General features: G+C 34.6%; 1 protein-coding gene across 5 annotated transcripts in view; it reads right to left on the bottom strand.

Moving 5' to 3' along the window:
• Positions 1 to 21371, bottom strand: part of PAM (peptidylglycine alpha-amidating monooxygenase) — a 114647-nt gene that overhangs the window by 37011 nt on the left and 56265 nt on the right. For all 5 annotated transcript variants that reach the window (XM_065744216.1, XM_065744217.1, XM_065744218.1 and 2 more), the window contains exons 5-10: positions 14955 to 15042; positions 8634 to 8719; positions 6838 to 6921; positions 1432 to 1480; positions 857 to 924; positions 102 to 182 (exon numbers count right to left, since the gene is read on the bottom strand). In XM_065744216.1, the coding sequence (XP_065600288.1) occupies positions 102 to 182; positions 857 to 924; positions 1432 to 1480; positions 6838 to 6921; positions 8634 to 8719; positions 14955 to 15042 (456 nt within the window). The remainder of the gene's footprint in view (positions 1 to 101; positions 183 to 856; positions 925 to 1431; positions 1481 to 6837; positions 6922 to 8633; positions 8720 to 14954; positions 15043 to 21371) is intronic.

The following is a 21371-nucleotide window of genomic DNA, read 5'->3' as shown; positions in this document are numbered from 1 at the left end:
CGTATATGAACATTGTTTACTTCTAAAAAGAGATGCTGGAGGAGGTTCAGTATTATTCCATTAAATGCTTGGTCTATTTAATACTGCAGCAAAACTCTTACCTAGTCTGTGTGTATGAACTCTGTAGGCAAAAAGGTGCATTGGAAATCTTTTGTAGTGGCAAGCAATGTCTGCATCAACCACTGTTAAAATATAATAAACACAAAAACATTATTTACTGAGCATAGAAAAGCTATACTAATACACTCCATTTAGTGTGCAAGTAGTTACAAAAAGTATGTCTATACTGCGTGAGAATTTAAATCTAAATTATTGGGATTATTCAATCTAAGCTTCAGATAAAATCTTCTGAATATGATTCTGAGTAGAAAGTGTTCAGAAACTTGTTTTTACAATATTTTCTACATTTTGATCTCTTAACCAGCTAGAAACACAGGAGTGAGTCTCAGAAGAGCAGCTCCTTACAGAAATTCATTTATCAAAATTGACCTTTTATGTAAATCACAAATATACAGCAAAAATACAAACACAGATGAAGTGTCCAGATTTTATGGATTTGTAGGAGTGGGAAGAAAATAGGTAGGATTTAATTGGTAAAATACTGCGTAAGAGGACAACAAATCAAATAAATGCTTTTAAGAAGTCCAGTTACTCCAATGTTGCATGGAACACTGCTGTCTTGTACAACACTGTTTTCTACAACATTGATTCCCATTTTAAATGTAGGAAATGTGATAATTTCATTATAACAATTAAATCTTGCATCAGTATGTCTCTGATACATTTTATTCCATGATCAACAGAAAAAAAAATCAGTTACTGAAATTATATATTCCTTTGTAGGGTTACAACTTACCTTTCTCACCAGGTGGTATTACAGTGTTCACAGACATCATTAGATACATTCCAGCAATCAAAGGCTGCCTGCAATTCAAAACCCAAGCTCTTTTCAACAAGCCCTTCGTAAAACAAGACTATAAGTGATATGATATGCAATGCTGTTTAACACCACTAATTTCTAAGTGTTTGATTAGTTGTGAAACTGGTCTATAGAACCCACTGCACAACACTTCCACTTCCCTCCTATTTAACATATGGAACTATTGTTTTTAAAGCATCATCTACAAAGCATGAGGAATAACAGAATATGATTATCTACATAATTGCTATTCTTATCCCAAATTTCTAAATGTGAACCACTTAACCTGCATTAATTATGCACTGACAGCAACACATCACCAAGTCTCATGGAAGGAATAAAAGCTTTTGCTGGCAGATTATGCTTCAGAATTTTTAACATGTTAAGTTTGTCGTATTTTTACTTCATACACTTTATTATTTTTTTTTACTTCACATACTATCAAAGAAATCTGAGGGCTTTCAACATCTTCTGATAAAAAAACTGCAACAAGTATTTTTAATTAGACTTACTTCTGATGAGTCAGATGCAAAGTTACGCCAGAGCAGTCCTTGTGTTTATCTGTACAAATAATGAAACAGTTCAATCATTGCCAACTTCATGTATGCAAAAGTACTGTAATAATAACAATGCTGTTCCGTTTTATGAAAAAATAACAACAGACAATAAGTTTTAACTTGATTATTTTCAGTAACTCCTTCATGTGGAAATATTACTCAAATTTGACCAAACCTGATTATCACTGTACTGCACTTATAGCAAAATCTGTAACAGACTGTAAATCTCTGGAGGATGAAAAGCTAGCTGCATTCATTGTCATTAGAAATGGCAGATTGTTAAGAACACGTTTTAGGAAAATGAAGCCATAACATTTTTGCAATAGCCAGAAAAAACTATTTTGCATTAGAAAAATTGTATTCTGACAAAAACTATGGAAAAAATTAGTCCTGGGATTTTCATCTTAGTTCTGCAAGAAAGTGACCTTATGTTAACACAAAAAATAGCTATGGTGTGAAGAGGGATATAACTCCAAAGGAAACTTTTTTTTTCCACACTGTAAGTTCAGAAAAGAAAGAACAGAGCTGCTATGCATCTGCTGACAAGTAGTAACCTCAGAAGTATTATCCTCCCAGCAATATGTAGGTAAGATTCAGAACTGACAAAGAAGTGCACTTGAACAGAAGAAATAAAAATTATTATAGTGGGACTTTGAGTGTCCTCCTTAACCTATGCGTAATACTGCCTCAGATATAACAGTATAAAAGATATGAAGATTTACAGACTATATAAGTATATATATACATACTACAGGCAGATGTAAAGACTATAAAGGTATCTATGTTCTGTGTAAGTGATCAAATAAGGGCTTCATAGAGCACTGACAAATGCAGAAGTTCACTTACAATCACACGCAGACAAAGCCAAGCCAGTTAGCCAGTCACAGTCATTTTGTATCCCACATTTTAGCTGCTTTTATAAAATGCAGAATACTCAGAGTCTTTCAACAAAGTAACATGTTCTTACCTACACTACTTTCATGCCAACATGCAAGCTTGTAAAGAAAACCACTATACACTGATAATCTAAACTTTAAGATAAAAAATATTTCCATTTAAAATAGCCTTTAAAACATGTTTTAAATTGCAAGTCTTCAGATGTTTTAATTACTTTTATAAACAGAGAAGTCTTTCTGTAAACACTATCACCACACAGTAAGCCATGTACCAGGTGACAGAAGGAGGTAGAGAAGACAAAGTTGTAGAAGTAAAATGGAAATGACCAAACAGAAGAACAAGAGACAGCAGGTAACAGCAAATGACAAAAATTCAGATATAGTCAGAACTGGGTTCAAACAGTGCAACAGGTAAGAACACAGAAAGTGACAGAACATGATTACCTTTCTTTCAATAACAAGTTAAAACAGATTACTGTTGACAACTTTTAATTACTGTGAGTCTAGGGAATATTTCTGTATTCTCATATGCTGGGTACTACAGAAGTAATCATATGACAGATAAGAAACCACATCAGACTTGGTTACAAGAAGTATAGGATGAAAGTCATTCTATATATTGGGATTTTATGTATTTTTTAGTAAAATCTGAAGTCATCTACACAGGAAAATAAATGACAGCATAACAACTGCACTGCATATCTCTGCAATGCAAATCTTATGTTTCTTAAGATCTTTCACAGATCTTAAGATGGCTAGATTTATTTTTATTTGAATCTGAATCCTAAGCAACTAGGAAGTAATAAAAACGACAGATTTCTGCCCTACTTTTTACTTGTAACTGTCTGCTGCCAGTAAGAATTCAGAATAGCTTATTTTATGCATGTGAAATTTTCAGAAAAAGTGGAAAAGGTCAAAAGGAGAAATAATTTTTCTAAATGGCTTTCTACACACACATCATCCTTCCACCCATTCTCTCCATCACTTTCACGGAATCCACTTTTGGTTTCTGCCTTGCTTTTTAATAAGGTGCATTACAGACAAGAAAAAGAATGCTTTATTTTGATGACAAAGCATAAAATGCATTCCTAAGCATGAATATTTAAACATGGATTATAGCTAAGGAGAGATAGGAAGCTTAATTACTGGTTCAAGAAATGAAGTAATATCCCTTGTACAAATAGTTAAAAATAAAAGTTGATAAATTTCAGCTATGACATATTCTCCCCCTACAACTGATAGGAAGTAAAATTCTGTGCTAATTCCTGAATAATTACTATTTCAAGTCAAATATTTATACTTGCAATGACTTGCAAGTCATCTGAGTGTATTTCATCATTTCTCCTCTGTTCTGAACTGCAATAACCACACAATGAATATACAAAGTGTAATATTCTTACTTTTTGAAAAGGTACCTTTATCAACAGACATCTTATCCCATACAAAAAAGCTTTCTTCTGGTAATTCCCAAAGTGTTTAAGTATCTCTAAAAGTAGTCTAGGGTTCTGTATTGGGTATCTTTGACCACAAAAAAAAATCAAGGTTTAGGACACTTGAACTGATGGATTTATATTACATTTTTTACTACTGCTATTTTATCAGACAGAACCAAATATCTTCCTTTCACAAAAACAGTAAAAAACACATGGATTATTATTACTATTATTTTAACTTAAAAACAAATTTTCAGGCCATCACATAAAATAAAAGTGAAAACTCTGAAACTGAAATGAAAGTAGAGCACATCCTGTCAAACTCATTAACTACTGACAGTAGTACTGCCTCCTAAATTGAATCCTTATCAGATCCTACTTTCTTACCTTCCATATTTGTAGAGGTTTGCATAACATTGATTATATGGAGTCCTGCACAGACATGCAAGCAATAATGGAAGGCTGTCATGCTGAGGTGCTGGTTTTTATTTCAGGTACTAATTTATTTTGTTAGCTTTCTTCTTTGAGAAAAGGTATTTTTTGACTAAGAGCTTTGACAACCAAGTCAATTTACTGAAAAAAAATATTCTAGTAATGTGCAATAGGAGTTACTAATCTCATTTTTTTCATATCTACATACGCATAAATTATACTTAAAAGAGAAAATGAACACTGAGAACTCTCACTGTCCCCAAGCAATAATGAAGACCAGACTCTCAACTAACAAGTTTTCTTTAGAGGTTTGTAACTTTAATTATGCATGATTTTAGCAAGCAAGGAATCACAGGCTATACATGCCCATGAAAATCAATTCTTCCAACTCCTGTCATGCACATTTACAGCACATCTTCCATTTTAATAGTTCCAGCATACTCAGTTCATCCAAACTCCTTGTTCTCCCACATTAGCATTATTGCCATTACGCCACAGTATGTACTCATGCCACAGAAGAAACCATACCATCAACCTCAAGAAAGACATAGATAGTAGATTCTGTTACTTAAAAAAGGTAGGTGACGCCCAAATTTGGCACTGAAGAGGTGTACATAAGGGAGGCTGCATTGTATGAGGAGGCTGGCAGCTACATGGTTGCTTTTCCATTAAAAACCAGGCATGATCTGTGAATCATGTACCATCATGATCATAATCATCATACCAGTACTAGGAAATCAGTCTCAGTCTCATCGATAATGACACTGCAAGTATTACATTTTTTTTAAATATACTTCTTACTATGCACATTTTCAAAACACTGTAACTTTTCCTTATTTTTTTGTTATTCAGTTTACTTCCCCTTTACTGTCTAACACTTTATTTTTGAGGTCATGACAATCTCCACATACTTGTAAGGTGGGGCAGAATTGCTTCAAGAGCACGGAGACTCAAAGGTTTCTTAGTTCCTTAATACAATAAAAGCCCTAACACATAGATTTGACATAGGAAAAATAAGGATTTATGCTTCTCAAAGATATACCCAGCTCAAGCTTAAGGAACATATGAGAGCACAGAATTTTTAAAATATTAAATCTTATTTCAGAAAGCTCAAATCAGACAGAGGGGAGCACCCCCATTTTTGTAAGCCCTAATCCTTATGTGATACTTCACCTATCCCATTATCTGCTGTAGGGACAACACAGCAGGGCATAGTAAATACAGATGGTTCCTGGAATGCTTGAATGGTAATTTCCTTGTCCAAGTCATAGAGGAACCAATGAGGACAGATAGGATGCTGGACTTCATTATCACCATCAGAAAGGGGCTTCTGCCAAATGTGAAGCTCAAGAGCAGTCTTTGCTGCAAGTAATAGTGAAAACAGACTGAAAGCAGCCCTGCCAAGAATGACATGAGGGTTCAGGTAGACTAAAAACTGGACATGCGCCAACAGCATGAACTTGTAGCTTGGAAGTTTAACTGCATCCTGGTCTGCATCAAAAGAAGAGTGGCATCAGGGAGAGGGAAGGGATTGTTACCCACTTTCTCTGTCCTTGTGAGGCCCCAGCTAGTGTACTGTGTCCAGGCCTGGGACCTCCAGCACAAGAAGGATGTGGAGTTGAAGGAACAGTTTCAGAGGAGGCCACGAAGATGATCAGGAGCTAGAGCACCTCTACTATGAATAAAGGTTGTAAGAGCTATGCTTGTTCAGCCTGAAGAAGAGAAGGTTCCCAGGAGACTTCATTGTGGCCCTTCGGTCTTTAAGGTGGAGTACAGAAGAGATGGGGAGGGTTTATTCAACAGGAAACAGAGCAACAGGACGTGGAGTTGACAGGTTTTAACAGAAAGAAGGTAAACTTAGCTTAGATATGAGGAAGAAGTTGAACACGTTGCACAGAGAAGTCATAGATGTCCCACTCCTGGAGGTGTTTGAAGTCATGCTGGGTGTGGCCCTAGGCTCATCCAGGGTTAGAAACTGAATGGTCTTTAAAATCCCTCTCAGACCAAACCATCCTGTGACTAGATTAATATTTCATTCTACATCAATGCAATCCAAACACTCACTGACAATAATAAATGCATTATCATGCTTGAAATGCGTGATAATGCATTTCACCTTTAATATAAGGTGATACTTATAATAAGGTATATATATATAAAGCAATATGCATGATAAATCACCTTTTTTGAAATATGAAAAACACTGTTTCCACTATTTGCAATTTAAGAATTCCAAACACAGATATGGCAATTGATTGTCAAGTATATGTCATTTTTTGAAACAGCTGTTCAATTAAGGTTAAACATGCTACTGGGTTCCAACTTTCTAAAATTTTAATTCTTAATTATATGGGGGCAAAGAATTTTCTCCCTAAACACAGAATTGTTAATCTATTTTAAATCTGTTCACCAGAGAGAAAGGATGCTTATGAAGAAGTAAAATTAATATATGAACTTTATTACAAATAACGACTGCAGATCTTTATCTTTGTGAGTAGTGCTAGCACAGAAATTCTTTTGTGTGGTTAATGTAAATATTCTTAATGATATGAATTTCTGTAACTGATATAACTTACAGAATGAAGTTCTGAAATACATACCTCTAAATGCACTGATATCACCGTAGTGTACCTGCAGTACAAAAAATTTGCTCCCTGTTTCTCCTCCAACTCTGAATCCAACACCTAAGGGTAGGAAAACACAACGCTTTCAGAAACAATAAAATAAAATGTTATATAGTTTACCACTGCTGCATATATCTAATACACATCTATCAAACACAAATAACTGAAACTGCTTAGAGAGAAGGGGTGTATCATTTTACTTAAGTAACAGTGAATAAAGCCCTGTCCTAAAACCCAGGAAAACCACTGTCACAGCACACTTTCCCAGTCTAAGAATTTAAGAACAAAATTTAGTTATTAATTATTAGATATCTACTTTAGGCAAAAAACGGTCCCAACACAAAACTCCGATCACAGATATGAGGTACATATTATACACATCATATAATTAAAAAATGATAATAATAATTAAAAAAAATAAATCAGATTTTTGTCATCCCCATAGAATTTGGTATAACTTTCATCTCATCTCCCAGTCTCTCTTACTACCTGCTAAGAATACAAACTGAGTAACAACACTGGCTAATAAAAACACGCAGAAAATTAAGACAATAAATAATAATTTTTAAAAAAGATCTGCAGTGAAATACTTTAAGACAAAAATTAACAAGGTATGCTGAAAATGTCTTGTGGAAATTATGAAGTTGTTAGCTGCTAACAGAAGCAAAAATGGGCAGAGAAGAAAACAGAAACCTGAAATAATTTGTAATAATGAAATTGCAAAAGATCACCATCACGAAAGGGATTTCTCTAAACTGGTTATAAAATGAATGCTCTAGGAAAGAACCATCAAAAGCAATTTCGACTTCTACAGACACTGAATCCCAGTAGATTAAAATTGCTCATGGCAGGAGCCAGTTTATAAAGGGGACTGCAGCTTCCCTGTTGAGAAGTATGATATTGTTATGATAAAAAACAAAAACATGATACCTTGCATTTATGGGCAGCTTAGGGGCAGGAAAATTATTACAAGCTGAGGTTTAACAGCAGAACAAACAATAGACTTCCACAGAATCCTCTAAGCAGCAATTTTTTTTTTTTTAATTGACATTCTGATAACCAAATCAACTAACATTTATGGTCATAAGCATGAAAATTGTATTTCAAATAAACCAGTTCATGATTGTATGCATTGTTCAGGGTTCATAAATGGATGCAGTAAAAAAGAATTTCAATTTCAAGCTTATATATATAAAAAGATAGACAGACAGATACAACTTTTACTCGGCTTATTAGCAGCCTACATAATTTTGATTTTAAATCATCAAAATTGACTCATACAATCCACCATTCAAAAGAGAACATGAGCACCTTGCTCAACTTCATGAAAGTATCAAGAAATTAAAAACAAAGTTATCCAGATTAATAAAGGAAAAAAAATGAATTATTTAGATTCAATTTGTCTACACTTTCCTAAACACAAAAATTCATAGAGATTGCATTAATTGTGCCATTGAAAAATACATGAGGTGTACCCTTCTAAAAACATAAAGCAGTAAATGTGAGATTAACATTATATAAAAATAAAGCATTAACTCTCAGTTACCTTTTTTCTCCCTACTCAAGACCATAACGATATAGCAAATAGGAGGACAAAAAACCTCCAAGTGTATTAGATACTACAATATATTCCCAGTTTATGAAGTTTAAGTTCACACACTTTTCATTAGCTAAACATAATTTTATTCAAGTTTTCCAGATATGCCCATTGCTTTTCTTCCTATGCTCTCCTCTACCCCGTACACAAGACCTTTACACTAAAGGTACAATACCTTTGGGTAGCCTGGTAGGTGGAGCATTTCTTGCCCAAGCATACAAAATATTTGATTTGTCTTTGCAGATTCCTTCATCACAGTCCCTATAATTATGACAAAAGAAAACAAAATGAATTTTCTTTTTAATTTTGAAAGCTGAAATCAACAGGTAAATTATAAGGAAAATTACTAATCTTAAGATAATACAATCACACAAAGGTTTAGTTTGGAAGGGCTGCCCAGGGCACCATCCAACCTGGCCTTGTATGCCTTCAAGGATGGGAAACCCACAGCTTCTCTGGGCAGCCTGTGCCAGGGCTTCACCACCCTAAGCTGTATGAAGATGTTTTTGGTTGTACTTGGATTAAACATGTTTCTTTTCACGTAGACTGCTTTCCTGGCTATCATTAGATCTCTCATCTTTTTCACTCTTTTTCTCCCCTGCCTTTAAGATAATATTAGGCAAACACAGATATGAACATTTAAAATCAAAAATGCTATTTATAATCCATCTAAAAATCACTGGCTATTAAAAGCATGCAAAAAGACTGCTTAGGAAACAAGAAGTAGAAGCACTTATGCTCGTTCTTCCACTTAATACCAGCACAGTGCCATAAATTTTTATTTTTTAGTATATTTTCCCAGTATTTTTAAGTAGAAAATTACAAAGAAGTAAAAGAAATGCTCATGCCAAGCTACCAATCATGAACAGGTCAGAGATACAGTAAAAAGCTATGAGTTACAGATTTGACCCTAGCCTGTGTGGGGAAAATGTTGCAACGCTGTCTTGCTGAGACAGAAGACTTACACATAGGCCAAAGCCACTGAGCAGATACACAAGTGACAAGAGCTCCTCCTGTGTGAATGAACTCCTTTGTTTCAAAGGTATCTGCTATTTGAATGGACATTTTGTTACCAGAAAGCAACAGATCAAGAAGATTTACAGAATGTGCTGAGACATAGCCTTGCAAAAAAAAAAAACAAAACAAAACAAAAAAAAACAATCATAGAGTGGTTTGGTTTGAAGGAGTCTTTTTAAAAGATAACCTAGTTCCAAATCCCTGCCGTGGACAAGTACATTTGACACAGGTCCAGGACCTTGCATTTGGGTATCCTGAACTTCCTAGAGTTCACTTGGGCTCTCCTCTCAAACCTGCCAAGGTCCCTCTGGAAGAGAAGCCATCCATCCCCTTCAGCACATCATCCTCACCACACAGCTTGGTGTTGTCTACAAACTGCACTCAAACTGCCCATGTTACTAAGACCTGCACACGGACACTGAGCTGTTGACCACAACTCTGTGTCCAGACAATTTTTTAATCAGCAAGTGGCCCACCTGACAAAACAATCTTCAGTTTAGAGAAAAGAATGTCTCACAAGTCCAGGTGGATGACATCAGCTACTCTTCTCTTATCCACCAATGCTGTAATCTCTTAGTTGCTATCATCCTTGTAGAAGGACAGCAAATTCATCTGGCACAATTTGGCCTTAGTGAAGTCATATTGGCTGTCACTAGTCACTTGTGTTTTCCATGTACACATGGAAGGCACAGCTCGATCTATTTACTACTGCTGGTAGAAAGGAAAACTGGGAAAAATAGTTTCAGGCACAGTGCAAAAAGAATAAGGATACAAAAGACAAGGGCTTTTGGCAGATGCAGGCTCTGTAACTTCTCTGCTGAAGATGCCTGAGACTATTTGTTAGCTCTCAGATGAGGAATCATCCCAGTCTCCTCTCCTCCTAGTGCTAACTGTATATAGGAAAAAGCAGCTCTGCTGGACATGAGATCCTGTGACTCCCAAAAGCCTTAATGCTACAAAGCATTACTGCTTTCTTCTGACAGAAAGCACTGCTATGATCACTAGACTACCCACAATAAAGGGAAGATGTCACTTCTTCCCCTTAATAGTTTTGATAGTAATAAATATTTCTAGACCTTCACAACAAGTAATTTGATCTCCATACCCTTCATGCCCCCCCTTCCCACCCTCCAGTGTAACATATCCCAAAGAGAAACTTCACTTCTGGAGAAGCGAAACTTATTTATTGTTAAGTGAAAAAAAGACATATAACTGCAGGTAAAAATCTGTGCCGCTTTCAACTGGTGCAAGTCAATACAACAAAAGACTGCAGGGATCTAACCAGCTATTGCACTGCACAGGTCAGAATACATTAAGGAGACTGCCTAGGAGGAACAAGAGCAGAAAGCACAAGCAAGCACAGTCACAATTCTGCAGCCAGCTTCTGGGACAAAAAAAAAAAAAGACTCAAAAGAGTGATGAGACACCTGAACAGATTTAAAAGCAGAAAAAAAGGAAGCACTAGCAGGAAGCTAGTAAAAAGTGTAAGTTTACAAAAAAAATTATTAACCTATCACTTGTGAACAGGGTGTGTTTCTTGCCTACATCCTCATACCTTAGATCTCATGGACTTCACAAATGCATTTTTCTCAGCAATGAATAAGCTCAGAAGCTAGTTTTTAATGACATAACAATTCTGACTGATTACTTAAGTCTGAAAGTGAAATATTTTACTACATCAACAACATCAGTATTTCACTGTCCTCTTAGGATATTTACGTTGTTTTTAAACACAAAAAACAAAACTTCATTTTATTTCTCTATTATGATCTACTGATTTGATTCTATCCAAGACCTGTAAACAAACAAACAAACAAAATAAGCTACTTGAGGTATCTGAGTAAGAAAATCGATAATTTTTAATGGCTGAGCTCAGTGGCACAGAACATCCACAGCAGTGATGGTACTATGAAACTACACTTGGGCATATAATATTTCTGGAGTTTCACCTCTCCAATAAGCAGTGAAATACTTATCTTATAGAAGCAGTCTTAACATATTTTCAATCTTTACTGAAATTAAAGATGCAGTTCTTCCTGTCAAAAGCTTCCAAAATCATCATCTACTGCTAACAAAAGCAGCTAGTCTCATGGAGGAATTACTGGGTGGAGATCTACAGCGCATATTTACACATTTGTAAAGTCTGCATAGCTACATACAGTTGCCATGTCTAATCTCATTAAAGGTTCTATCTATGAGTCATCTGAAATGGGAGCTCATTTCAGCACAGGGTTTGACACTGCATGAGACTTGTCCTACCATGAGGCTCTGAAATTCTGAATAACTATCTATGGAGAATCACACCTTTCAATGAATCAACTTCACCAGTTTATCAGCTCTGATAAAAGTCAACTGCTTTAATGTTAATTATGATGAAGGAGCAGAAGTCCAGAAGTCCTTTTCTTAAAAACAAAAAAAATCAAAACAAAACAAAAAACAAAAACTATGCTTCCATTGAAAGCTATAACAGCACAGTCACAATTGTTTAAACAAAATCTTTTCTTGTGGTTGGAAACTAAATGAAGCCAGCAAATTTACATTAGTAGTATGCTCACTTACGTAGCAATTACTCTCTATAGTGACAGACAAAGATGTGCAACAGATTCTCTACATTTGAACATTCAAACAAGAGAAACACTCAAAGATATACACATACATGGCTATACACATACATACTATGTTACTTGCATACAAAAAAGACAAAAAACTAGCTTTAGTGTTCTGCAATTATGCAGAACAGATGTGATGAAGTTTGTAGTCTTGCAAATGACTATAGGCTGTACAAAATGAAATGGTGCAGTCTTGCAACCAGAGATGTGAAATCATGAGACAACTAATGAGGAAATTTTCAGAATGTAAAAAATCCTACACCTCACAAATGAGGCACAGTAAAAGAAATAATATTTAATCAAAACCTGGATATAGAAAATCAGAAGTATCAGATTTAAACATAACACTGATTATGTTTCATCATTTGGCAGGCAGACATTAAGTATACCAGTCAAGAATGAATGCCACACTGCCACTGTTGAGACCTTTCTGCTAGGCAATCATTTTCTTCTAAGAAAAGTGATGATATAGTCAGGGAGCAAACAATACCTGAAGACTAGTCTTAAGCCTGATATGAGTCTCAAATCAGCTTCCAAAAGCTTTTTCCAGCTTTTCATTCATCTCTTTATATTTGAAAGTTCAGGAACCAAATATCACAGAATGTCAGGGATTGAAAGGGACCTCTAAAGATCATCTTGTCCAATCCCCCTGCTGGAGCAGGAATACCTAGGATAGGTCACACAGAAACACAACCAAGCTGGTTTTGAATATCTCCAGAGATGCAGACCCCACAATTTGTCTGGGCAATCTGTTCCAGTGTTCTGTTGCACTCACTGAGAATAAGTTTTAACATTTATGCTCTGTCATCAAAACATTAGCTAGATGTGAATCAGACATGTCTCCATCTTGATAAAATTATTTCCAGACAAATTAAATCACACCACAGGCAAAATCTACATGGTTTTAAATGGTGCACTAGACTTGAATTGGTTTTCAAAGGTCACATGTTGTTATATTTTGGATTGAAATCTAAACTTTTTAAAACTATATACTAATATATAACATAAGACAAGAGAAAGAACTCAGAAAAGCTGTTTGATGAGAACATAACAGTGCTTTCATAGTTTCCTTTTATTTTTTTCTGAACTTTTATATAAGCTATTTTTCCTATGAGAAAAGACTGTAACATTAATTAATGACATTAGAATCATTAGCTGAGAGGAAAAAGGTAAATAAAACTTTTGATGAAAGTTTACTTTATCTTCAAAGTGTTGATTACATCATTTCCACCAACCACAAAGAGATTATTAGAAGTACTACTATTATTACTTTTTTTTTTTTAAAGTAAAATACACTATACTATTAGCATAGTAATAGAATCCAACACTAGTTATCTTTTAGGTAAATATTTAGAGGGTGTAATGAGAGCATAGAATTCGAATAGAAAATCTATATCAAAACAGGTTAGAATATGTTGTACAAGCTTTACATCATCTCCAGAAGTATCTTACCTGGCCTAGGAAACATGGAAGAAATGTGAGAAATTACTGATAGATTAGACATTTCACAGCCATTCCAGTCCTCACATTATCAGCGGTTTTAGTGGTACTGAGAACTTCTCTCTGCTCTCACAACTTATGCATTTTAAAGTCAATTACCAAACCACTTGACACAGAAAATTTGCTCTCTTAAACTTAGTCATCACTTCACTTACTTCCTTCTGGACACCTGATACAATGTTCTTCCATATGGATATAAAGAGAAGCAAAGCCTGAGACCTGGCTTTCTCTAAAACTACCCCTAGTAGTTTCCCCTCCCATAAACTGAAAGAATATGAAGAAAGATGAGGTAAGCATGTAAAAATACTTCAGAAAAGTATGAAATAGGAAAAACTTTTGATGGAATGAGTAAATACTATCAAAAGCAGATATTTCCCCACTGTCTGAGAAATCAAGACATGATGTTTGGTTACTGACTGCTGTCTCAAACAGCTTGAAACACAGGCAAAAAATGATGCTGATAATGAAAAAAAAAGGGAGGAGGCTTTGACTTTTCTTGTTTGACTCAAATTGTCAACTTTAGTTCACAAGAACTGCCAGGAGTTAAAGTAACAGAGCATGTTTTGAATCTCCCTAATCTCAGAGCGTTATCCACAGAAAGTTCTCGTGTACAAGAATTAAATCAGATTCTTCTCTCTAGGAATAGAAATTTCTATCTTTTTCCAGTTCACAAAACCTGTCCTAATAACAGTGACAGAACTGCAAGGTCATAAAGGAGACCAAGTTTTTCTGAAACCTAAAAATCCTTATTACAACCTTCCTTTCCAAACTCATAAAATAGTTAAATTCAAATGAATTACTGATTATGTGCAGGAACTTCATCTAGATACTGTTACTGGTATGTCTGTCAGAACAGACATGCAAGTAAATGGCAGCCAAGACTTCGACAAAAAACTGCATGATGTATAGTAGTTATGCATGCAGCAGTATTTCTTTTCCTCAAAGTTTCCTTGCTTTTGGAAGCTGACTACATTTTTCTCTCAGTAAAGACAGTCTGAACATATATATATACACATATCTTTATACAGACACCATATATGTATCAAATCAAATATTTAAAATGAGGAGTATACTATTAAATGTATGAAACTAATTAGAAGCCTAGATTTCTTGGTATCTGATGGTATCCTGCTCACTGTAGTACCTGCCTCCTTCCCAGAAACAATGAACACGTTTTCTTGCACTTTACAGATGATTCAGTTAAGAAAAAAAAATAACACCAACAAAAAACACAAGTGCAGAAAAACTGAAATGTTATATGCTGCTTTCTCCTTCCAATTTTTTCTACTTGTAAAAGAAACAGTAGATGTGGAGCCAATTAACACAAAAACAGTTGGATACAATAATGAAAACAATCTTCCAACACTTACCAGTAATTTTCATTAGAAGAGGGTTCATTACAACCGAAGAGTAACATGTGATGGACAGTATCCATGCTGGCATGAGGTTTAAAGTCAACTGAAAAACAAAATGATAAAATAAATAAGCTATCCTTCCTCTCACCATAACTGACACAGGGAAGAGCATTTTGTGTTGATACTTCTCTGTAATACTAGAAACAAGGTATGTATCCCTCCAAACCATTTATTTACCTTTTGCATCCCACTTACAAGCTTCCCTTCAGTTTTTTTACCAGCCTTTCACACAGGTTAAAACTGCATCTCATTTAGTCACTGAAATAAAAAAATCCAAATTTCCACTCAAAACTTATCTATCTTCCAAACAGTTCCAAATAGCAAATAGTTAAATAAGACTTAGTAGACATACCAATATATCCTAAATCACAGTTTTTGTAGTAACTGGTCTAACGTAAATGTAGCTTCAAAATCTGCACTTGTGACATAACAGTGCTTTTTTTTTTTAACTTCTTTTTAGTTTTTTTCATCAAAAAACAGACATTGAAGTTACAGTTAGGAGCAACTATTATCTTTGAATAGGTCGAAGTCCTTCCTTGTAGCACTATTTCATTTAATTTACTTTTTTTCCCTGTTTCTTTCTTGATATTATAGTTCTAAGAAGAAAAGTATGATTTATTCTCACTAATGGGACAACCCCTTTGGAATGGAAAATAAGATTCCCTTAAAGACAACCCAATCTTGTTTCCCAAACACTACTCATTGTTAGAAAATTGAAAGAAGATCATTATTCAGTATTCAAACATCTGTTTGTTATTAAGCATCAGAAAGCAATTGTTCTCATCTCTCAAATATTCAAGATCCTGTTCAGTATTGAAAAATGGTTACTGACATCACCGTGTAGTGATACCAATCATAGATTTACAATGACAGCATTTCTAAAAATAAAACATGCTACACTGTGTAACTTCCTCTGTTATTACTGAAATGCTGTGCCAGATGCAATCAATATGAAGGAATTTTTCCTCATACGTGACGGAGAAAAGGACTGGAGGGTTTTTAACCTTATTCAACAGCAGAACTTCCAAAAATGAGTCACTCTTAACTTTATACATAGACATTTAGGAGTCTCCAATTGCCTTGAAGTTTTTCAAGGGTCTTAACTATGGTCAGACAATGAAACTGTTGGCCACATAAACCACTTCTGCTTCAGATATTTGCAGCTCTATCAGTATGTTAACAACAGCTGACACAGGGCTCCTGAGCTCTGAGTGATGATGTGGATTATCGAACCAATTTTATGAAGGGGAAAAAAAAAACAACCAAGCAGATAGCTTTCAACCCTGCTTTTTGGAGCTCAGGCTTGTAGTGAAAAGTGTGGCAATAATACTGCCAGAAGATAAGACATAGAAGTCAAAAGCTAGGTAGCTTGAACACAAGGCACACAGCCAGGCTGGGTTGTGTTGTAAAGAAATAAACATGATACATTCCCCTTATTTCCCTGGTTTGGGAAATAAGAGGTTTCCCCATATGCCCTGGGAAGTGAGGAAGCACAGTAACACATACTCTTAAAAATGAATTTGCAAAAATGTTCAAGTTGCTTGAAAGACTGAAGTTCAAAGGCTGTATGACAAACATCCTTTTACCTGCAAATTTCACTCAGTCCTTAGCCATAAAACTGATCTGCATTACTGGAAGTCCTTTAGTTTTGGTATTTTTATGATTAACAAAGTGAAACTATGATTAACTCATGCATGGGATGGATAATGTGTCATGTTATGCAGACTAAGTTTTCAAGTGTTCACGCTGCTGTTGCCAATATAAGTGAGAGAAATTTCTAAAGAGTTCACAAGCAGTTCACAGAGGTGAAATATAATAATCTTACTTGCAAAACTCAATACCTGTACAAACTGTACTGCAGGCAACACTTAGGAACGCAACCTTCAAGAAAGACAGATTCAAACACAGGGCTTCTCTTCTGCAAATCTCTGCAGCAAATAGTGACACTGTTTCTTTTTAATCCAATGCCACTCTCTCATCTCTTTAATTGCTGTAACAAGTGAGTTCAGATATCTTTTATTTTCTGCACAATGCCTACTGCAATGACATTCCAGTGCATGGCTAGGACCTTTAAGCACTGTTATAAAATGTACTTCAAATAGCTTAACAAGTATCTTAACTACTAGTACAAACAGAACATAATCAGCAAAGCAAAATCAGATCTCTGTTCAAACCACTTGCAAGTTTAATTCATATCACATCCCTGCTTCTGAAAGAGCTAAAAGACATCTCAGTTTGCCCATGTGCTAAAGAAAGTTCTGCAGAGTCAGTTACCCTTTCCTTCATCACAAACACTATCGGTTTTCAAAAACAGGAGTAAAAAAAAAAAACAAAAAAAAAAGCCATTTAAAAAAGATGTCTGTTGTAATAGTCATGCAAATCAGCATGAGATTTGAGCCAAATACAATACCTGTTACTACCAAAGATTCAAGAAATATCAAACAAAAGCTTCTAGTTAAGTTGACAGCCTCTACATTTTAAAATAGGAAACGTAACATAATTCAATATTTAAATGACTGTGACGACTTGCAGAATAAAGTTTTGGCCTAATAAAATATCAACACTTGACAATCTATCGATTGGTATAAGAGAACTGCATCTCAGACTTGACTGTTATACACAAGACTGATTAAAACAAACAAAAATAAAAATAAAAACTTCCATAGTCCCAAATTAGAAAAGTAATAAGCATGAGTGGTATTTACATATTGTAATACATGACAAGAATTTTTTGTGGTTGCTTCCCATTCACTGTTGCAAATTCACTCAAGATGAGACTTCTTTTTTCTTAACTAAAGCACTCAAAATTAAATAGACATTCGACATTTTTTAATTAAAATATTCAAAAAAGGCAAGGTTTATTGCACTCTTTTTGACAAATTGATTACATGTACTTCATTTCTTAATATTATTCTACATAACACAAAATGCTTAAGTTGTAAAAAAACCAGAAGAGTATAGTTTGAAAAGGAAAACCACAATACAACTTCCAATTCCGTTTCTTTTAGGTGTAGCCATTATATAAACTGGAACTTTTATATTTTTATTTTTAATGCACAGTTAAGCACTACAGAGTGATTACTGAAATTACATTTTCATTACATAAACTAAACGTAAATTCAGTTTGAATCTCTAAGTACTTCATTGGGCTACAAACTCTAGAAGGAGCAGAAACAAATAATCAGGACATTCAACTTAACTTAGCTAAGGTATATCTTTGAAAAATTGATTTCTTGGGTGTTCACCTTTACAAGTAAGATCTCAACAATTGTTGATATTAATTCATACACAAAAGTATCAACACATCAGTGTCCATAGTTTGGTAAAGTAGACATTAGAGGTCTTCAATATAACATGGTCACTACGTGATATAAACATAATATAATATATAATATTATCTATAACATTATATATATATATGATATATTATAACAATATATAATATTATATATATATGTAATGTTATATAATATTATATAACATTATCACTACGTAATAGAGAAGTTTATAGACACTGCACCAGAGAAACAACCTTGCAGTATTTGAGAATCATGCATGGAAGAAAAACAGTAAGTCATCTAATTACTTCTGCTTGTGTTGCTGATTCTACTAGCCTATGTCTCATTTCTACAGCACATTCTGACAGACAGGAACTTAAGGAATCCTCAAAGAAACCAGTCACTAGTTACCCATGTGCGTGAAGGTGAGGAAGACAGTCAAAGGTCTTGAGCGACTTGCTGTCAGACACTAGCTCTCAGTAATTAAAAGCCAATATTTATTGATGTCTGTACTGTTAAAGACTCAATCTAGTTTCTACTTCATGTTTTTCATAAACACAAATCAAACAAGCTATAGAATGATAGAACTGCAATATGTTTTACAAATGTAAGTGGAATCATACCTTCTTTAAAGATTATATATATATTAATCTCACTTATTAATAATTACCACATACTAATCTCATGGACATTTCATTTTACAGGAGCAAAAAGTGTTTCGCTAATATCAACCCAAATAAATGTTCCTTCTCTCACCTGTTTTGCAACATTTCCAGCCCATTTTGGGACAGAAAACTGATTCAAAAGAGGAATCTCCACCTTGACAGCATGCCCCTCTACCTCTACTAGAAGCTACTGCAATGAAACATAACATCTGAAGAAATACAGATGTATCCCCAAAAAAGACTTCTAGAGCAAAACTTGATATCTTTATAATTTGGTATCACTTTGTACGTTCACTCTGGTACAGCACCCTTCCAGCTTTGCAGTATGAAGTTATACCCCTTGCTCTTGTGCTAGTGTTAACAGTCTGCTAGTTTTATATCTATAGGGAATAACAAAGCTGAAGTCGGAATTCAATGTTCTCAAATATAAATTTGATAGGAAACACTGGAAAGTTATGGACAGTATTTTCTACTCACTAAATGTATGCAGTACAACCACCATGGAATGCTAAACAAACAAGGCCTCTCTTCCAGTATCCTTACACTTTATCAAAACTGCCTTGCTGCATGCTCTATGAACAGAAACTTAACAGGCTCTACTGAAGGGAGTAAATGGAGGCAAACAGGAAAATCATGGAAAAACAGAAATGAGAAAATATACTTGGCCGTATTATGTAAATAAATGGAAATGGAGGCAGAATACATGGGCTCTGGTCTCAGACTTACCACTGAACTGTGTCATAAACTCAGTTTACTGTTTTCATTTTATGTGTCATTCACACCTATGAGTGTTTTGCTGTTAGTGAGAACACATACTATCTTTTCCATACCTTGCCGAATGGCAAGCCAGAGCAACAGTACATCTGTTAACTGTTAAATACTATCACAGTAATTAATGAGAATTAATAATATGATCCGTTGACAATCCAATGAAGGCAGATTCTACTTAAACCATTTAAAAGTGTAGACAAGATCCTTTCAAAAATAAGTATTGAGTTCTGCGTCAATTTTCTGCTTATTCATGCAACAAAATTTTAATCCATGCAAGCCAGTAAATATCAAGTTTTCTAATACTAAGAAATGATTACACAAAATATCACTAGTATACTCATATTTCTTGAGTAATAATGCTTATAGTATAAAAATCTCTTTCCCGAAAAGTTTTAATTTGCTTTTATGTATTAAAGTAGGTGAATTTTGCACACTCTACATTTTCTGCAGTTAGATAAGTTTGAATCTAGCTCTTTCCCATGAACACATAATTTCTGTTGGTTCTGAAAACTCTAATACTAAAAATCCATTCATTTGAAATCACTTCTCAGTGGCTTCACTCAAGACAGATGGAACTGATCACATGCTCAAGATTGACCCCATTCTGATCCATTTTGGTAGAATTCTAGAACAAAAATCAAGAATTGCTTTTTTCTCTATTTTTAAGACATGCAAACATAACAGTTTTTGAGCAATACTCTCATGGTAAACCTTTATGCTCACAGAACAGGATTTTCTCAATTTTTCAGTCAAGTTCCTCTTGTTCTCCAAAGCTCCTTATAAACACTAGAATGGTTTTGTTTCCAGAATTTATACTACCTTGCATTACATTTCCAGTGATCACTGGAAAGCTGGAAATACCTGGTAAAAATCTGATAAAAAAAAATCTGAAAAATATAAGTCCAGTTTTCAGATTAAAAAAAAATGGTGTTGTCCAGCATGAGTCACGTCAAGACTTTGCAAAATCTTACCAAAAAATTGTTTTAGCCAATCCTTCTAAATGTATAAACCACAGAAAACATTTTGTATGGACTTAATACACATAAACACCAAATGACGGATGTAAATGTGTAGCAATCTAATAAAGATTTGAGCTATGCAATTTTGCAATTCAATGAAGCACTAAATCTAAATTGCATAAGCAGCAGGTTAGTGGTATGCCCTTCTATGAGTTACCTGACAGCGAAAGAGTCAACTGCACAGTTTTGCAGACCTATGTTCGTACTATTTTCTAGTGTTTGCCACCTAATTCACATGACAACCTTTTAAAAAAACGTAAGGAAGAGGTTTTGGTTGGTTTTGCTTTATTTATTTTTATTTTCTTTTTTGTTGTTTTTCTCCTACATAGATAAAATCTTTCTGCAGCCGAAGTTGACTGTAAATGCAGAGGATTTACAGCCTACACCAGCAGGTAAATAAACAGCCTGCTCAGTGGAGCAGAATTAAGTATCTGTCCAGAGGACAGAAAGCCAATACTTCACAAATGCGACTGTTTGATATTGACTGCCAGAGGTATTTGCATGCAGCTCCTTAACTACTAATACTCATGAATCTCTCCAGATACAGTTTGTTATCTTGACTCTAAGTAGCTCTCTCTAGTTAGTTTCTGCATTAGCCATGACAAATGCATTTTAGAAACTCAGACAGGTTAACATTCA

Source organism: Cyrtonyx montezumae, unplaced genomic scaffold (assembly GCF_038088225.1).
Source record: "Cyrtonyx montezumae isolate F1298 unplaced genomic scaffold, pur_monq_1.0 scaffold_30, whole genome shotgun sequence".
NCBI lineage: Eukaryota > Metazoa > Chordata > Aves > Galliformes > Odontophoridae > Cyrtonyx > Cyrtonyx montezumae.
This window is presented reverse-complemented; position numbering and strand designations above follow the sequence as displayed.